General features: G+C 47.6%; 2 protein-coding genes across 4 annotated transcripts; one reads left to right on the forward strand and one right to left on the reverse strand.

Annotated features, from left to right (window-relative positions):
• The first annotated feature begins 111 nt into the window (after nucleotides 1-111).
• Nucleotides 112-6,969, forward strand: mok (MOK protein kinase). 3 transcript variants are annotated; one of them, XM_084438472.1, is made up of 13 exons: nucleotides 401-449; nucleotides 857-910; nucleotides 1,109-1,223; nucleotides 1,862-1,951; nucleotides 2,066-2,136; nucleotides 2,270-2,348; nucleotides 2,682-2,730; nucleotides 3,029-3,207; nucleotides 3,599-3,700; nucleotides 3,964-4,137; nucleotides 4,646-4,769; nucleotides 6,550-6,735; nucleotides 6,833-6,969. In XM_084438472.1, exons 2-13 carry the CDS (start codon nucleotides 904-906, stop codon nucleotides 6,908-6,910), a joined length of 1,254 nt encoding a protein of 417 aa, XP_084294598.1. In that variant the 5' UTR covers nucleotides 401-449; nucleotides 857-903; the 3' UTR covers nucleotides 6,911-6,969. The 3 variants fall into 3 exon arrangements, with proteins under 3 accessions (XP_084294597.1, XP_084294599.1, XP_084294598.1); XM_084438471.1 differs by lacking the exon at nucleotides 857-910 and having other exon boundaries at nucleotides 112-449; XM_084438473.1 differs by lacking the exons at nucleotides 857-910; nucleotides 1,109-1,223 and having other exon boundaries at nucleotides 112-449.
• A 2,222-nt stretch (nucleotides 6,970-9,191) lies between these two features.
• wdr20a (WD repeat domain 20a) lies at nucleotides 9,192-13,878 on the reverse strand (the record flags this gene model as incomplete). The annotated part of the gene is made up of 4 exons (XM_084438470.1): nucleotides 9,192-9,284; nucleotides 10,296-11,621; nucleotides 11,929-12,111; nucleotides 13,615-13,878. The coding sequence occupies 4 exons, from the start codon at nucleotides 13,876-13,878 to the stop codon at nucleotides 9,231-9,233; spliced, it is 1,827 nt and encodes a 608-aa protein (XP_084294596.1). The 3' UTR covers nucleotides 9,192-9,230.
• Between the last annotated feature and the right edge of the window lie 3,044 nt (nucleotides 13,879-16,922).

Here is a 16,922-nt window from a genome sequence, read left to right on the forward strand (position 1 = left end):
CGAACCAAAATTTTGCTCCCATCCTCTCTCTCTCTCTCTCTCTCTGTCTCTCTCTCCGCACACACACGCACGCACCCATGCGTCTGCGCAGATAGCGTAAAAGATGATGGTGCTTTATGTCAAAAATGTTGATATGGTTTATTTGCTTATGCTGCTAGGTGACGTGTGATGCTGTTGCCCGTCCGCTGAGCCAGAGGGAGTGTGTCCAACTACTGTTATCATAATTTCGCACGGCAGACTTGAATAACAGTATTACATCCAATATGTCCTCTGTCATATAATGATGCACTACTCAAATTGGCTTATTGGTGTGAAAAACAGAGCAAGTATTCGGCAAATATGTCAAACGCCTGACATCGAATGGAGAAGCGGGAGTTCCGTGGACAACAATCATCCACAGCCTCGAAAAAGATCTGCTGTTTCGCTCAGCAACCATCTTTGGAAAAATGGTGAGACCATTGCAAAATATGCATACACGGAAACAAAATGTAGCTAATTTTAATTCACAAAATGTGTTTTCTTCGGACTTCTGTGTGCTCTTGGGACAAATGGCGGTATATGCACGAAATTTATTCTGTATTAGTTTTTTTTTTTTTTTTTTAATCAATCAATCAATGTAGCTAATCATTGTTACATTACAACTATCACAGACGCTCTCGTTCCCATCTCGGGTCAGAGTTCAGGGTGAGGCGTGCCTGGTTACCAAGGTTACGGCCAGCTAACATGGCTAGCTGTCTCGGCTAGTGCTAATAAAGGCCTGTTTTTGTGCCTTTTACGAGTAACTTTTATCTAGCTGCTCGATCCCCTGCCATAACAAGCTTATGCCATTGAAACCATCGTAATGTGTTTTTCAAAGGTATCTATTATGGATAATCTACTCCTTAACAGTGACCACTTTGAAGAATGGATAGTAAGTGTTAAAACCCAACCGCTTGCTTTACCTTGGGCCTAAAGGCTATAGACATGTGTTCACAATGTGTCATCGACATCATCATGATTCAGGAACCGAAGTGATATTTTAAAAGGCCTATACGTTACTACACTGTCTGTAGCACTGAACATTTGCCGTGCTTATAATGCATGTTTAATTCTCATCTCTGTCGCGCAGATTACAAAATACTAAAGAAAATCGGAGAGGGTACTTTTTCCGAGGTGGTGAAAACTCAAAGCCTGAAAGATGGGAAGTTTTATGCGTGCAAAACGATGAATCAGACGATAAACAGGTAATCGGTTTACAATACGTTGCCCTGTGCTGTCTTGATCACCAGGTGTGCTGTCTTCCAGTCTAGGCTGCTTTACCTTCTTTGTGCACTATTGAAACTTGAACCAGCACCCTGTCACCCCTGGCCTTAAGTAGCCTATTAGATGACAGCCTGCCCCTCCCGTGACCTTGTGCTGGTGAAGTTGAAGTCAGGTCGGGGGCAGCCCTAGCCTTTAGTGCACTGATTTGAATCTAAGTTTGGGGTTAGGGTTAGTTACATCTCTTCCTTATTTTTCACTGGCTGTCTGTGTGCCTTGATTATTGAATCATGATTACAATGTTGACCTTTTCTTCCTCTTGTAAAGTTGAGGAAGGCAGCTTCTCCCCAAAAGATGCATGTATTTGGCCAACCTGCTTGACAACCAGCCTGCAGGGCTGAGTTTCCCAGAGGCATCGTAGCGCTATGATGAACGCCATAGCTTACAATGAACGTAGCGCTACGATGCCTCTGGGAAACTCAGCCCTGGGCCGGGTTTCCCGAACGAGTTAAGAAGCACTTAACTCCAAAGTACTTCTTAACTCCCATACAAAGGGTTGCTTAAGAAGGGTTCTTTAAGAAGGTTCTTTATCGGAAATGCAGCCCTGTCTTCTCTGCCACAGTCTGGAGCAGGCCAACAACTTGCGCGAGGTCCAGGCCATGAAGAGGCTGTGTCCACACCCAAACATCATTCAGCTGCATGAACTCATATTGTGAGTCTGTATTACACTACAATGCTCCTCTATCTCTCTGTTCCATTGTTCCTATGAAACCTGAGATACTAGCCTGTATGAGAGTATTGTCTGACCTGCTGCTCTGTGTTCCAGTGACAAAGAGACGGGAACCCTGTCTCTGATCTGTGAGCTGATGGAGATGAACGTCTATGAGTTCATACGAGGTCAGTGGAGCGGGAAGTCATTGTGGGTTTAGTCTTCACAACTCTAACCGCGCTGTATTCAAGGTATTCAGTTACTGTGTGAATGGGAAAACCTACATTAACAGTGAATGTTTTGCTTGTGTCACCTCCCCAGAGAGGCAGCATCCGTTGCCTGAGAATAAAATCAAGCACTACATGTACCAGCTCTGCAAGTCACTGGATCACATGCACAGGTAGGCGTGGTACCCTGCATTGAACTCCTCTGGTACATGCCCCTAGGTGATTCACTGTTCTGTGGCCTTTTCATAGAAAGGTAGTTGCATATACTGGAGGATCTTCATAAAGACACAAACAGGGTTCAGATACATCAGCCAAGACAGTTCTAAGCACTTTAGAATCGGAATTTGATTGTAACCTAAGTCCCAATTTAGGACATTGACAGTTCTAAAGTGGGAGTTTTTCAAATCTTGAAAAAGAAAGGCTAACAATGTGACTAACATTCTAAAACTACGGCTGTTGTGTGTCTGAACCTTCCTCACTCATGATTCTCCCCTGGTTTTCTCCAGCTGTGGGATCTTCCACCGAGACGTGAAGCCTGAAAACATCCTGATCAGAGTGAGTGAGATGCACAGTTGCCTCATGCTGATTGGCTTACAGCACACACAGTCACACCTCCCCTCACGGAAACAGATTGAGGCAACAAACTCATTTTTGTTTATTATGGCCAGTACATGGATACAGGTCATTTCCCTGAGAACATTTCTTGAATGAAATCTGTTGTTCTTTTATTCAAAAGCTAACATGGGTCCAGATGGAGGATATGTTACTGTGAACTGGAGCACACCAGTACAATATCTGACATGTACTGTATGCATGTGTTGTTGTCCTGTATGTGACGCGTTGGCCTCGGAAGCAAGACGTGCTGAAGCTGGGAGACTTTGGCTCATGCAGGAGTGTGTACTCCAAGCCCCCCCACACAGAGTACATCTCCACGCGCTGGTACCGCGCACCCGAGTGCCTGCTGACCGACGGACACTACTCCCTCAAGATGGACATGTGGAGCGCTGGCTGTGTCTTCTACGAGATCATCAGGTACCTGCTCTACCTGTCAGAGGAGAAGGACAGAGAGCGGATGTACTTAACGCTCTGCATATCTGCACAGTACTCTGCACTGTTCAGCACGGTACATCTGTTAGTAATGGTCAGCGGCTTTATCAGATTAAGGCATTATAATGTTTTCTTTGTTGGTCTGATGTTGTGGTCTTGCTTATGTTTTTCATATAGAATGTAGACTCTTTTGAAGTGGCCTGATAAGTCAGCTCAGCATCAGACTCATTGTAGGTCTGGGAAATTGACTTTGTGTATTGTGTATCTTCAATCACAGGCAGCCATAGACAGATACTAGGTTGATATCCTGGCTGTGATGTCACAGGCCGGGTCATTATCATATCATTATCATATCGTTATCATATCTGTGTTCCAGTCTCAGCCCCCTGTTTCCAGGGACCAACGAGCTGGACCAGGTGGCCAAGATCCACAAGGTTCTAGGAACACCTGACTCCAGCCTTCTGCAGAAGTTCAAGCAGTAAGTTCCTGACATGAACATAATGGACGTACACAAACTTGTGCGGCGTGCGCACATGAATATGTTCCAGGGTTTTGAGTGTCTCTCCTCTGCTGTAGGTCCAGTGTTAGGGTGTGAATGTGTTGTGTTGAGGTGTGTGTGTGTTTAGAGTTGTGTGTGTGCCCTTTCCTTAGTGTTTCCATTGAGGTCATGTAGGTCCAGGGTTAGGGTGTGTGTAGAGATGTGTGTGTCGTCTCCTCAGCCTCTCCTGTGTTGTCCTTCAGGTCCAGGGCGATGCGGTTCGACTTCCCGCCTCAGAAGGGGTGTGGAATCTCCCAGCTGATCCCCCACTGCCCCGCCCCCAGCCTGGCTCTGCTCTACCAGATGTTGGCCTACGACCCTGAGGAACGCATCAGTGCCCGCGCTGCCCTGCAGCATGCCTACTTTAGGGACCTGCGGTAGGATGCTACAGTAGTACCCATACACACACTGTTGATATTACACACACACACACTTTTATTGACATTACACACACACTTCTCCCCCCACCCCTACGGTCTGCTGTCTCAGTAGAAGCTTTTAAAAAACAGTTAAGACCCATCTGTTTAAGCAGGCATTTCTGTAACATGCCACCTCTGCCTTCTCTGCTATGTAGCATGCTCTCTTATTTTTGATGCATTCATTTTTCTTGTTTTCTTTTTTGTTGTGTTGTTGAGCAGGGAGGGGGGGGGGGGTTCTATGCTCTGCTTTTTTGTTCCTCTGTTTTGATCATCTCTCTGAAGCATTTTGTTACCATGTCTGAGAAAATCACTTAAATAAACTTAACTTACTTACACTTTATTAACATTACAGCAACACCCCAATACACACACACACACACGCACACAAAATGCAAACAGAAACCGTTTGCACTGCAAACATGTTGTGCCTCCTCTCCTCATGCTCCCTCCCCCCCTGCGTCTGTAGGCTGGCAGAGAGGAGGGCTGACGGTCTCCGCAGGGCGCTGGGGACAGTGGAGGGAGGGGAGAGCAGCAGGACCCCCAACTCCGTGGACCAGCTGTGGCGCATGGCCAGGCAGGGACGGAGGCAGGTGAGACGCAGCTGTCATCCAGTTACCACGGGGACAAGGGCTGTGTCAAATCACATCGTCTGGCAAAACGTAATGTTCCTGGCAACCACACCGTTTTATCCACGGTGTTAGGATAAAATGCGATTGTTCCATAACTGCTCGTTTGAAATGTCGAAGGTTCTAAAACGGGTGTTTGTAAGATTCAGCATCAGTCAAATATTACGGAGAGACTCGTCACGGCTGTTGTGTATGCACTCAAATAATAATAATGATTCACTTAATTAGTTTGTGGATAGTGTTTCCAAATGATTAATATGTTTCAACATGAAAATGCTGATTTAGATCATTTAATTGTGTTCCACTAATATGATCAAATCAATTTGATTAAATCAGCTCAGATAAATTAATTGCATGATCAAATCATGTGAATAAAACACTGATTAATCATTAATATCAGCAGACAGCAATCTGGCCTTCTGCATGTTTTTGTGCGTGGCTGGCCAGCCGTGCAGCTAGTTGTGTGGCTGGAAGCCAGCGCACCTAGTATAGCGTTTGTCGGGTTATCACTTCCTCCCTCCCTCCCCACAATGTTGGTCTGCATCTCTCTGTTGGCACCACAAGAGACAGTAGTCCCAGCACACCAAAATCAAGTAAGCACAAGTAGAGTAGTGGTCAGAGCATTGAACTCCCACCAGGGAGACCGGAGTTCAAGACCCGGTGGGGATGACTTTATGGGACTATACCCCAAACCTCCACATGTTCATCCTTTCACTCCAACCTTTACCCCTTGCCTTATAGGTCAGATCCTGTCCCAACCCTTATTCTAACCCCAATTAATGTTATGAAAGCTGCTGCTAGTTGTTGTGAGCTCATGAGCTAACTGGCTATCCCGCTCTTATTGTGCTGGATTGGCATAGGAAGCATTGGAAGTGATGTGTCCAGGCGACAAGACCTATCTTAATTTATCAGACATTATTTCATGTCATTTCAATTCACAGCTATTTCAGTGGCATGACTAGCTTCCGTCCTACCAGTCCTGAACAGAAGCAAGCCAGCCACGCACATAAGCCAGGCTGGACATGGTTCATATTGGGTTCTTTATGGGGGAAACCCTTGTGTACATGTGAAGAACATGCAAACTCCACACAGAAAGTTGACCAGACTCTGGAAGCTGGGATCAAACCGGGGACCTTGTGATCCCTAGCTGGCCACTCTACCTCCTGAGCTACTTGCTGTGCTGTCCTATATTGTGTCAGCAAGCAGTAGTAGTCGTTTTTCTACACCATCCTCCTGCCCAGTAGTAGTCGTTTTTCTACACCATCCTCCTGCCCAGTAGTAGTCGTTTTTCTACACCATCCTCCCGCCCACTCTGGCATTCAACTGACTGACACTCAATTGACTTTGCTTACTGAAGTTCAACAATGGATCAACTTGATGGTGGTTTTCTCTCCTTCACCAATGGCAATGAGTGAGTTTTCAGAAGCGCAGAATATTTGAAACAGCGCCCCGTTTCTTACAATACATTTGATATGACTAAATTGGTTAAATTCAACATGAATGAATCAGGTATATGTGAAGTTCTGTCACATTCAGTGACGAATGTGAAACAATTACTTTGTGACAAAACACAAATTCATTGTGCAACATTAACACATTATGATAAAGTAAAATTGAAGCACAGAAAAAAAGTTTTGAGTGTGTGAACACGGCTTTAGAGAACCATACTTTATTAGAACAGGTTTGTCCTCCAGTACAGAAAGTGCTCCGACACAAGTGTCTGATTCTCTTTTTTGTTCCTCAGCCCAACATCAAGCACGTGGCCGAGCCCCTCCTGAGATGCAACTACAAGCTGGAGCTGCCCAAACTCAGCGTGGTGCCCGCGCCGCCACTCTCCTACCCCATCTCCACCCTGCCTGCTTTGGGCATCTCCCACCGAGGATCCCTCCCCGCCATCACCTCCAAGAAGTGCCACTCACGGCTGGCTAAGGTGAACACACACCCAGGCTCGCATGTACACACTTGGGGTGTTGAGGCCGGGACGTGTAGGCCGGGGCTTGACCCCGTCTGTCTGCTCTCCTCCACAGCCCCGGGAGGAATCCCACCGCTCGGCCTACAAAACCTACTACATGCCCCCCCTGGAGAGGAAACGTGGAGGTTACTGAGAGCCAGACCCCCACAGCTATCTCTGGGGAACAGACTGAAATGTACCTCACTGTTAATACTCTCAATCCTACTTTATTTTGAGATGTTGAAGAGAGCACTGCAGCCATTTGACGAGCAGAGATAGGGCACAGGGTATTAAAGGAAGGACTGCCGTTGATCACCGTAGAAATACCTACTGGGGATACTGATTTGTAGCCCTCAGAGTGAAATACAGATGACATACAATGTGATCTTAAAGGTACAGTATAATGGATTGTGTCTTCAGTGTTGGCTCCATGAGATTCACCCAGCCTGAGACACCAGTGCCAGTGTATCACAGGTACCCACACGCTTTCTTCACAGTCTGAACTGACCACCTGGGCTTTCCAGGCTATAGCCCTGACCAACACAGCCCCCACGGGTCCAGTCTGGGCCCTATTTACCAAAGATCTCAGAGTAGGAGAGCTGATCTAGGATCAGTTGTGCATTTGGTATGAAATGGAATGAACACACATGAACTTGAACCCAGAACAGTACTTGTCCTCTGAGATGCTTTACAGGCCCTGGACCCACATTAGCCTTGTCCTACACTAAAAAGCAGGTGAGTTTTTCCACTGAAAGGACTTGGAAGTCAGTGACCATGTGGTAAACCAGCTCATGGTGCTTTATTCCTCCATCACACGTTATAAAGGCACCAGTGAATGAACCCTCAGATCCACCTAAAGAACTTAATCATTCTCATCACATCATTCACATCTGGATGGAAGAACAACAGAAACCAATGTATTCAAGATTATTTTAATATTATTAATATGTATATTTTCTGCCTTAGAAATATAACTATTTCCTTAAATGATGACAAAACATCCACTAGAGTAATGATTGGTTGCTTTTGCCCCATCAAATCACTGAATTACAATATTATACATATGATACAGAGCAGATTTTAATCTGAAATAATATTAAAATAAATGCTCAATAGATACAAATGTTATAACATCATTGTTCGACCTAGAAGTTGTCTGAGTTCTTGCACACCCAAAATGTAAAGCCATTTTCTTCTAATAAACTAATTTAAGTGCAAACAATTTTTCTTTTAAGAGACTATGATTGCAGCATCCAGCTGTATAGATTCAGATTCAAGACCGAGGATGTCAAAAGCTGAGTGCATCAAGGCAGCCCTCGCACCGCTCTGCTTTTTGTTCCATTATAGCAGTTACTGTACAAACAAAACATCAACAAAACTAACAAAATCAGTGCAAAGTTCTCAAGGGGGAGATTTTAGTCAAGAGAAACAAGATTGTGATGAGTTTGGATGGAAGCAAATCTTGGGTTGCCCATAGGCTTAGCCTTAAAGGGACAGTTCACCCAACTCTGAAGTATCTGTAAATCCTGACCTATGGCCTACATCCAAGGTAGGGCAGGCCAATGTACTGTAGTGTGACATTTGGGTGAACTGTACCTTTATACTCAAGCCACATGACTGGTTTGCATCAAACTGAGCCAAGTCTGAATTACACAGACACAAAGATGTGAAAGTGGGAAAAGACAAAATCTAATAAAACTTCTTAAAATATTCCAGAGAAACGGGAAATGTCATTGCACCACACCCCTTCTGTCCACCCGTGTGTCAGCAGACTTCCAACATACACTGATAGGCCATGATAGGCCATGCCAGAGAACCACGACAGAACAGCAGATAACCAGACCTCAGTCAGCTACTATTTGCAAATACTGTCAGAGATAAAGGTGATACAGATATAAAATAAAAAAGTAGGTTTTAGAAAGGTGTGGAATAAAATTATAGCTTTTCCCCCCAAAAAAATGATTATGAATTTATCATTTAAAAATGTTGATGGGTCTGAATTCTCTGAAATGAAAGTTTTGTTTATCTCTGTCTGAGATGTCTGAGGTTTGGTTCCCACCTCTAACAAGGCTTGTGAGCCAATAATATTCCGACCACGCGGTATCTGTCAGGAGCGTTCAGGAGAACTATTGTCTCACAAGCCTTGTTAGAGTTGTTAGTTATTTTTAACTATTCGATCTACATAAAAATGTTCTCAAGCACCTTTAAGGTTGAAGCTTGGTTTATGTCACCCAGTGCAATGAAACCAATGGTTCAGTCCCATAACTGTGAGTGAAATCAAACTGCACTTCAATTGCTTTTAAATACAGCAAGTAATCAATCGGTGTAATTGGCCCAGGCCTGCAGATAACAGAGAGGGGGGAGAAAAGGAAAGAAAGGAAAAAGAACAGAATCTTGCAGTGGTTTGCGGGTGGCGAGCAGAGTGGCCTGTCTGTGGCTCTGGGTTGCAGCGTCTTTAGCAGCAGATACAGAGGCTATACTACAGTTCCACTGGGAGAGCTGGCTGGGTTTTGGGATGACAATAACCCCTGGAAAAGGAAAACAAGGGAGATTTGCATTGGGAAAGTTTGACAATAAAAGCAACAACTTCATCGCCCTTTTCTCCTCCTCCACCTGACTCCTTATGCTCCTCTCTCCTTCTAAAAATGCCCTGTGTACCGGAGTCAGACTGGACACAGTGACTGAGGATCCCGGAGACTTTAGAACAGTTTCCTTCAGACTCAGATGAAGGCCAGTCCTGGACTACAATGTTCTTACAGTAGAGGAGCCCACTACAGGTGCAGTCTAATCTAGAACCGGCCTCATATTTACCAAGCATCTCAGGCTAGGAATGGATCATTTGTGCCTTTCAAATAAAATAAGGATACAGCATATATGAACAGGCCGGGAGCGGATCCAAGACCAGCACTCCTATTCTGAGACACTTGATAAATATAGGCCCTAAGCCTCCATCTGTGTCCAGGACACCGACCCAATGTGAGCCCTTATCAGGCTTGTGAGGAGAGTCGACAGGCTCTGTATACGCTGGGCCGGCTGAGCCTGAAGCAGGAAGGCGAGCGGACGAGCGGTGTGGCTTGTTAGGTGAAGCTGCTGTGCACTGTGGGAGCGAACCCATCTACTCCGCTAGGGTCCCGCGTCTCCTCCCCGCCGATAAGGAGGCATTCTGTCAGCTCCTACTCTTCTAAACAGTAGGCTACGTTTTTCTAACAACCTCATCTTTGTTGTTTGAACGAACAACATGGGGTGGGTAGAACACACACACACACTCACTCTTCTCTTTCACACCACTCACACACACACCGACAGTGTGAAGCACGGCTCGTGCAGGACCAGCCCTTCCTTGTTTACTACGTCTGCCTCGTCTGTCTGCGGCATCTGGTCGTGGTCACTCAGAGGGCCTCCCTGCCACAGCCAACCGGTTTAGCCTACTACGGGGTTGGGGAGAGGGGGGGGGGGTGGGGAGTTGCAGGGGCAGCAGGGGTGGGGGGGGAAGCTCCACTCCTCCTCAACACACGACGTCTCATTCAAAAGGAACTTACCACTTTGCCAGGCCTCGCCCATGTGCAAATAAATCCCTCCTGACAAGCAGTCACTATGCAGTCCTCTAGAAATATTAGTACAGTCAGCCGCTCGTGCGCAATCTTTTTACAGACGAGGGGCTCTAGCTGGGGCACGTCCTCCATGCGCGGGCAGAGCAGCGTGCCCAGGGTCTTGGCGGGGTCCGCCTTGTTGGTTTTGGTCAGCACGTTGAGCTTGTCGCTGCTCTTGCTGCTGATGTGGCCCATGCTGTGGTTGCGTTTGTGGTCCTTCTCGTGCTGCCGCTCCTTGCGGTCGTGGAGTGAGAGCGTGGCGAATTTGCTGACGCCAGTGGCGATGGCGCCGTCCATGACGCCGCCGCCGCCACTCCCTCCTCCTCCTCCTCCTCCCCCCCCACCTCCGCCCCCTCCCTTGCCGCTGCTGTTGGCAGCGGAGTGGGGCAGGCTGTTGGAGCGCGGCAGCGGCGTGGTGGCTCCGCTGGTGTTGCCGTTAGTGCTGGGGTTGGTGGTGGCGACGAGGGCGCCCCCTGGGGGGCTGCTGGCGTTCATGACGTTGGTGTGCGTCCGTGTCCTAGAGAGGGGCAGGTGGGGGAACAGGATGTCCTCCGTCAGGTCCCACAGGCACAGCTGGGTATCCTGGCCCACTGAGCCAAACCGATACGTCACGCTGACGGGCCGGCTGTCCGTGGAGTTCCTCTTGGAGAGGCGCGACTGCGTGCTGTTGGCCCGGTCCCGGCCGAACTGGACCTGGTCCTGGAAGTCCTCGTCGCTGCCGCTGAACTCCATGGGGTCGCAGCCCTCCTCCACGCTGGTGGTGTAGTGGTCGAAGGCCACTACGCTCACCCAGGACTTGTGGCCGTGTCCGCGGGCGATGACCCGGCAGTCCAGGAAGGACCAGACCGTCACCAGGTCATCCTCACCGCCGGCGACGATGTACTTCCCGTCGGGGCTCCAGCACACGCACAGCAGGCCGCCGAAGTAGCTCTTCATGGTGCCGTGTAGCTCCACCGCGTCGAAGTTGAAGACGCGCAGGAAGCCGTCCTGGCTCACGCACGCCAGGAACTTCCCGTCTGGAGAGAAAGAGAACTCATTGAGCGCGCCCTCGCCCACCGTCCACCTCAGCAGGGGGTTGCGCGTGGACTTGCTCTTGCAGGTGTGAACGGCGTAGTTCTCGCCCTGCTTCAGCAGCTGGTAGTGGGGCGCCGTGGTCCCGCAGGTGTGCTCCACGTTGTACAGGTACATGCCCCCGCTGGCGTGGGACACCAGAAACAGGCTCTCGGAACCGGGGACCCATTTCACACACGTCACCCGCGACTTGTCGATCAGTCTCTGGGGGAGGGAGAGAGGGACAGGGAGAGGGAGAAAGACGGAGGAGAAACAGAGGGGAAACAGTCAATGTGTGACTGTGAATTCTGACTGTTTGGCAACAGGACAAATCCATGGTTCAGACTCCCATCTCCAACCAAGCCTTAAGCCCCACCTCCTGTGACCTTGTGGACATCTGATTGGATGAGACTCATCTACTCAGCAAAACCTCTGGCTAGAACTACCATCATATCACTTCTACCTGTCCTGTCCAATCTCATATCCACAGGTACACAGAGGGCGGGCCATAGGAGCCAAGCTCCAGACTTACTTCCTCGTTGAAAAGCTTGCTGGTCTCCTTCTTGATGGGGTCTATGAGCTGCACTTGACCGGCGGAGAAGCCGACCAGCAGACACACACTCTCCGCTGTGGCGGTCAGGTGGTTGAAGTCATGGCAGGTGGGTTGCGTTCCCTTGTAGATCCGCTTGTCTATGGGCTTACTCAGGTCTGCAGCCTGCAGGAATCAACCCCCACACGTAGACACAGGGACCCGGACCGACGGACATACACACACACACACACAGTTAGCACAGGGGAGAGCAGTTAACTCTTCAGGGGAGAGCAGTTAACTCTTCAGGGGAGAGCAGTTAACTCTTCAGGGGAGAGCAGTTAACTCTTCAGGGGAGAGCAGTTAACTCTTCAGAGTTTCGTGATCTCTCCTGAGGAGCTAGACAGGATACAGCAGCGATAACAACTACTGACACAAAGAGAACAGTGCAACATACTGTTACCTAGAGTAGAAGCAACCTAGAGTAGAAGCAAGAAAGACAAAATACATAAAGCTCTCTCCAGAAAGCTATGGTGCTAGTCTTTCAGATCAAAAGCTTCAGATTTGTATCAAACAAACCTTGGAACAGCAATGGAAAAGCCATAGGAGTCCTTATATTTAGACCTCACAGTCTAGTCCTGTTAGAGCTCAAAGAGCCATATTATGACATGTTTCAGAGGGGTGCTGGACACCGCTGACTGCCCTCAACAAGAGCTCTGCTGTCCAAGGTGAAACCAAAATAAGGGTGAACACAACAATTTTCCACTGGGTGACGTTATGAAGTCTCCATCCCCCTCCCACCCCTAAACATTGTTTGGAAATGCCACACTCACAGAGAATAGGGCCTTTACCCCATTGACACAGCCCTGGACCTGACAGGTGTGACAACCTCTTCCACCCTCCTTCACCTGCGGTGTCATCACACCTGACAGCCGCTAACAAGATGCTTTGCTGCATTTAGATCAGCTGAGGTCACCTGGCTGGCTAACAGCCAAGTATTGCCAAATAGCACCGGAAGCGTTTAATGTAAGTTTCACAAATATGACACCCTGTAACTGTTCTTGCAAAAATAAGGGAATCATGTTAGTAGTTAGTAGCTAGGTGGGTTTATGTGTGCCGCAATTTAGCTGGTTAGTTAGCTAGCTAACTAGTTAGCTAACTAACCAGCTAAATTGCGGCACACATAAACCCAGCTACTAACTACTACTACTAACTAACTAGTTAGCTAGCTGCACACCTGCCGTTGCAAACATGTAGCATATAGCCTAGCCGGGTCCCATCAGACCGGGGCATCCCCGTTTCTTCTGTGCGTCGACCACAGTAACTTACAGCGGAGGTCACTCACACGTATATCCACGCGCATACATTCAAATGTATTGTGAATTCGGCACCTGTCAATCACGGGGCGTGGACAGGTGTTCCCATTCCCGAGCTGTCAACATCCAGCTACAGGCTAACCTAGCTAGCTGTCCGGCTGGCTGGCTAGCTTATTGCGGTGCATTCGCTTAACGTTACATACCACAACACTTCAGAGTTAGCTAACGTTATCTTAGCTAACAAGCTAGTAGCTAGCCACTTGTGCTAACGGAACACAGTAGCTGTTGCAAGCAGAACAGAAAACCTGTGGTCACCAAACATTTGGTTAGGTAGGACAAATACGTTACAAGAATGTTTTGGTAGCATGTTTACCTTCCTAACGCCTTTGTAGATGTAGAAGTAAAGCTCCCGGCCCACATTGAAACAGACTCTGTCGCCGTTGCCAGACTGGTCATTGACGTTGACGAAGGAGACTTTGACGGGGTTCGAGCCCTGCGAGTTGAAAGGCACCCTGTTGGGTCGGCTATATTCGGAGTGAGTGAGGAGTTTATAGACACCTTCCCGTGTGGTGAACTGAGTTTTAATTTCGTTCATCTCCTTCCCTCCTCCCTCCGCTGCCATCTTTGAAATTAACATTCATCCTTCCTCGAGCCCGGATCTTACGCAGTGAGCGTGCGCTTTCCCGTTCACCAGTGGAAAGTGACGAGCAGAAACCCCGGTGGGTGGGTGCTCGCTGCTATGCCTCCTCAGCCCGACTAGACCAGAGTCCCCGCCGCCTATTTTACTATCTACTAGCGTTACTCGCATGAAACATTTATTGCAATGCATCCCGACAAAAACACAGCTGTCAAATTTCGCACCTTGACCTGCCATACTATCAATCAGGCCAAACCAATCAAATGCATGTGCGGCAGGATATTGCAGTAATTTGAAACCACTGCAACTCATGTGAGTGAAATTAGCAATTAAGTTCAGTTACCAACCGCCTCTCTCCAAGCCACCTTCAAGACCAATGAGCTCTAGAGCAGAAAGCACATGTTATCTGCACCTGCAGATGAAACGGCGTAAACAGCATGGAAATGCCGAGGCGACAGCGACGCCACTCAGCTCAAGGTAATGGACTGAAAAGTATATAGGCTAACTTTATGTGAGTGTTCCTGTTGCTAAAAAGAACGCCACACTGTTTGAGCATACGGTATGCGCTCTAAGCACAAACACATCTTTTGAAATTCTTCATGTGATTCTGTAGTCTGCCCAGATAGAGGAAGAACTGTTCCAAGAAGCGACCCTAGCAATGTGGATAAACTGGCATTCAAATATATGGTGAGGAAATCACATCAAAGGCTATATCATGCATCAATAGCATCATTAGTAAATCATGTGAATTTCAAGCCAGGACATGACTTCTTGCCGTGATATTACTATTTATAGACCTAGGCTACAATACACTGTTAAGAGTGCCAGCGGGCCTATCCGCCCTCTTCTCTTTCCTCAGGAGATGTGTAAAGTGGAGTCCAGCACCGATTCAGAGTCTGACGTCAGTCCCAGATGGTCAGACACCAGCACCATGGTATTACAATGGTAGCATACCCAGTTAAAAATTAACTAGCTACTGTGTCTTTGGCCTGGTCTTCAAGCCTCTTCAACCTGTAGGCTATTCAGGACAAGTGTCCCAGAAAAATCCTGAGAAATGCCATGCACAAGCTCACCTGACCTGTAGGATAATTACACAATCAAACCCCTAGAGGTCCTTGTGCCATGTACTGTCCTGTGTAACTATACAGTGGCCTATCATGCTGCTCTTTCCAGGGCTGTGGTAGCAGTGCAGCAGAGAGCAGGCGAGTCCCGAGGAGACACAAGCCCGCCGGACGACATCCTCCGTGTCACTCACTGGTATGTCGCTGCCTTCTCTTATTCTCAAACTGTAGGATGTGTCCTGTTCATACAGATCTGTTCGTTCTGTTCTATATTGGAGATATGTACCGTTTTATTTATTTTATTTAACCAGGAAAAGGGGTCTCATTGGGATAAAAAATATTTTACAAGAGAGTCTTGGCCAAGACAGGCAGCAGCACAATTACAGGATTTCAAACATAAAACGAGCATATAACAATTAAAAAAATGAAAGTTACAGAATAATTTGTCCTCATACAAAACATCTGCAGACAGATGTAGGTCCTACTTGATTCCATATTATTTAAAAACATTTTAAAGGCATCCAGTGAGACCAGCTCTCGAAGGCACAGGTCAGGTTTTGCAACTGATTCTAGGATGCTGTGTCATCATAGTCGTTTCACATCGCACTCGTTGCGCGTCGAATTGGTGGGGTACCACAACCTTTTAGGGCACTCAACGTGGTGGCATACGATTCCGGGCGGAGGGAGTAGCATACCTGAACGCCCCTTTTCTCAGTTCAGTATGGACTCGTGGGACAGTTGGTAGGAATAAGTTCTGTGAGCAAAGACAATAACTTCCTGTACCTTTTTGGAGGATGTACAGTACAGTTGCAATCAAAATGATTAATTCCCCATTGCAAATTGGGTGTAGCCTATTGTTAAAATTTACTAACTTTCAGCTGTCTTTATTATTTAGTAGAGCACCCTTTTGCTGTGACCTGCAGCACACATGATGACCAGACACCCACTTCTGGCAGCGTTCCTGAGGAATCTTGGCTCTTTCCTCATCAATGGCCTCCATTTCACAAATAGTCTTGGGTTTGCATGCTGCAACTGCCTTCTTCAAATCCACCAGAACTTTTCTATGGGGTTCGACTGTGACGGCAACTCTAGAATCTTCCAGGACTTTTTATGTAACCAAGCCATAGTGGAGTCTGAGGTATGCTTGGGATCATTCATTGTCCTGTTGGAGGTTCCAATGACACCAACGTTTCAGCTGACGTTTTCTCCTTGAATTTCCTGATACTAGATGAGGAATGAACCAAGATTACTTAGGAACACTGCCAGCAGCGGGTGTCTGGTTATGCATCACGTTTGCAGCACGTCGTACCAGCAAAAGGGTACTCTACTAATTACTAAAGACTAAAGGGGTTGAATAATTTTGAGGCTGCAGTAGTCATTAAAAGTGGCATTTTGTGTTGAATTTTGAGAAACCACTTGTAATAGTTGTTTAGCTATTTAAATTGTTCTTGTTTAATTTTTTTTATTGGAAAACTAAAAGTAAATTTTGCCAATAAACCTATTTTGCAATGGGAGTTGAATGATTTTGATTGCAACTGTAGATTTGTAGGTAAGCTGCGAACAGACCTAGAATGGCCTTATGTTCTCTCATCCTGCTGTACCAGTGTGTGAGCACCTGTCTGTCTCCAGTCCTTAGACCCGTACGACGGGAGTTCAGAGGACTCATCCGACACATCCGACCCACCGGGGTTCCCCCGGAGACAGAGGCAGCCGCAGGGGGCGTGTCGGTTCTGGGGGAGAACAAGCCGCCAGGCTGGCCTTTACGCTGTCCCCCCGGTCCTTCGAGACCGGGAGAGGGACCCGAGCAGAGCTGTCGAGCAGAGAGACGGAGGTCCAGCCAACCAGCGCTACCAGACCCTTATCGATGTCCAGATGAGGTCAGGGAGCGACTCCGATCTGTGGGGGTGTGGTATGGAGACCCCGCCATCCTGCCAGGTGGGAGACGGGCAGAGGGAGCCCGAGGGTGATGTCATGGCTGTGGAA

Source organism: Borostomias antarcticus (assembly GCF_949987555.1).
Source record: "Borostomias antarcticus genome assembly, chromosome: 5".
In the NCBI taxonomy this organism is placed as follows: Eukaryota; Metazoa; Chordata; class Actinopteri; order Stomiiformes; family Stomiidae; genus Borostomias; species Borostomias antarcticus.

Bases quoted from the DNA above. Each gene is read 5' to 3' on its own strand.
- mok (XM_084438471.1), top strand. From the start codon at position 281: ATGATGCACTACTCAAATTGGCTTATTGGTGTGAAAAACAGAGCAAGT. The intron at 1,952-2,065 runs GTGAGTCTGTAT...TCTGTGTTCCAG, and splicing joins CAGCTGCATGAACTCATATT to TGACAAAGAGACGGGAACCC. The intron at 2,137-2,269 runs GTCAGTGGAGCG...TCACCTCCCCAG, and splicing joins CGTCTATGAGTTCATACGAG to AGAGGCAGCATCCGTTGCCT.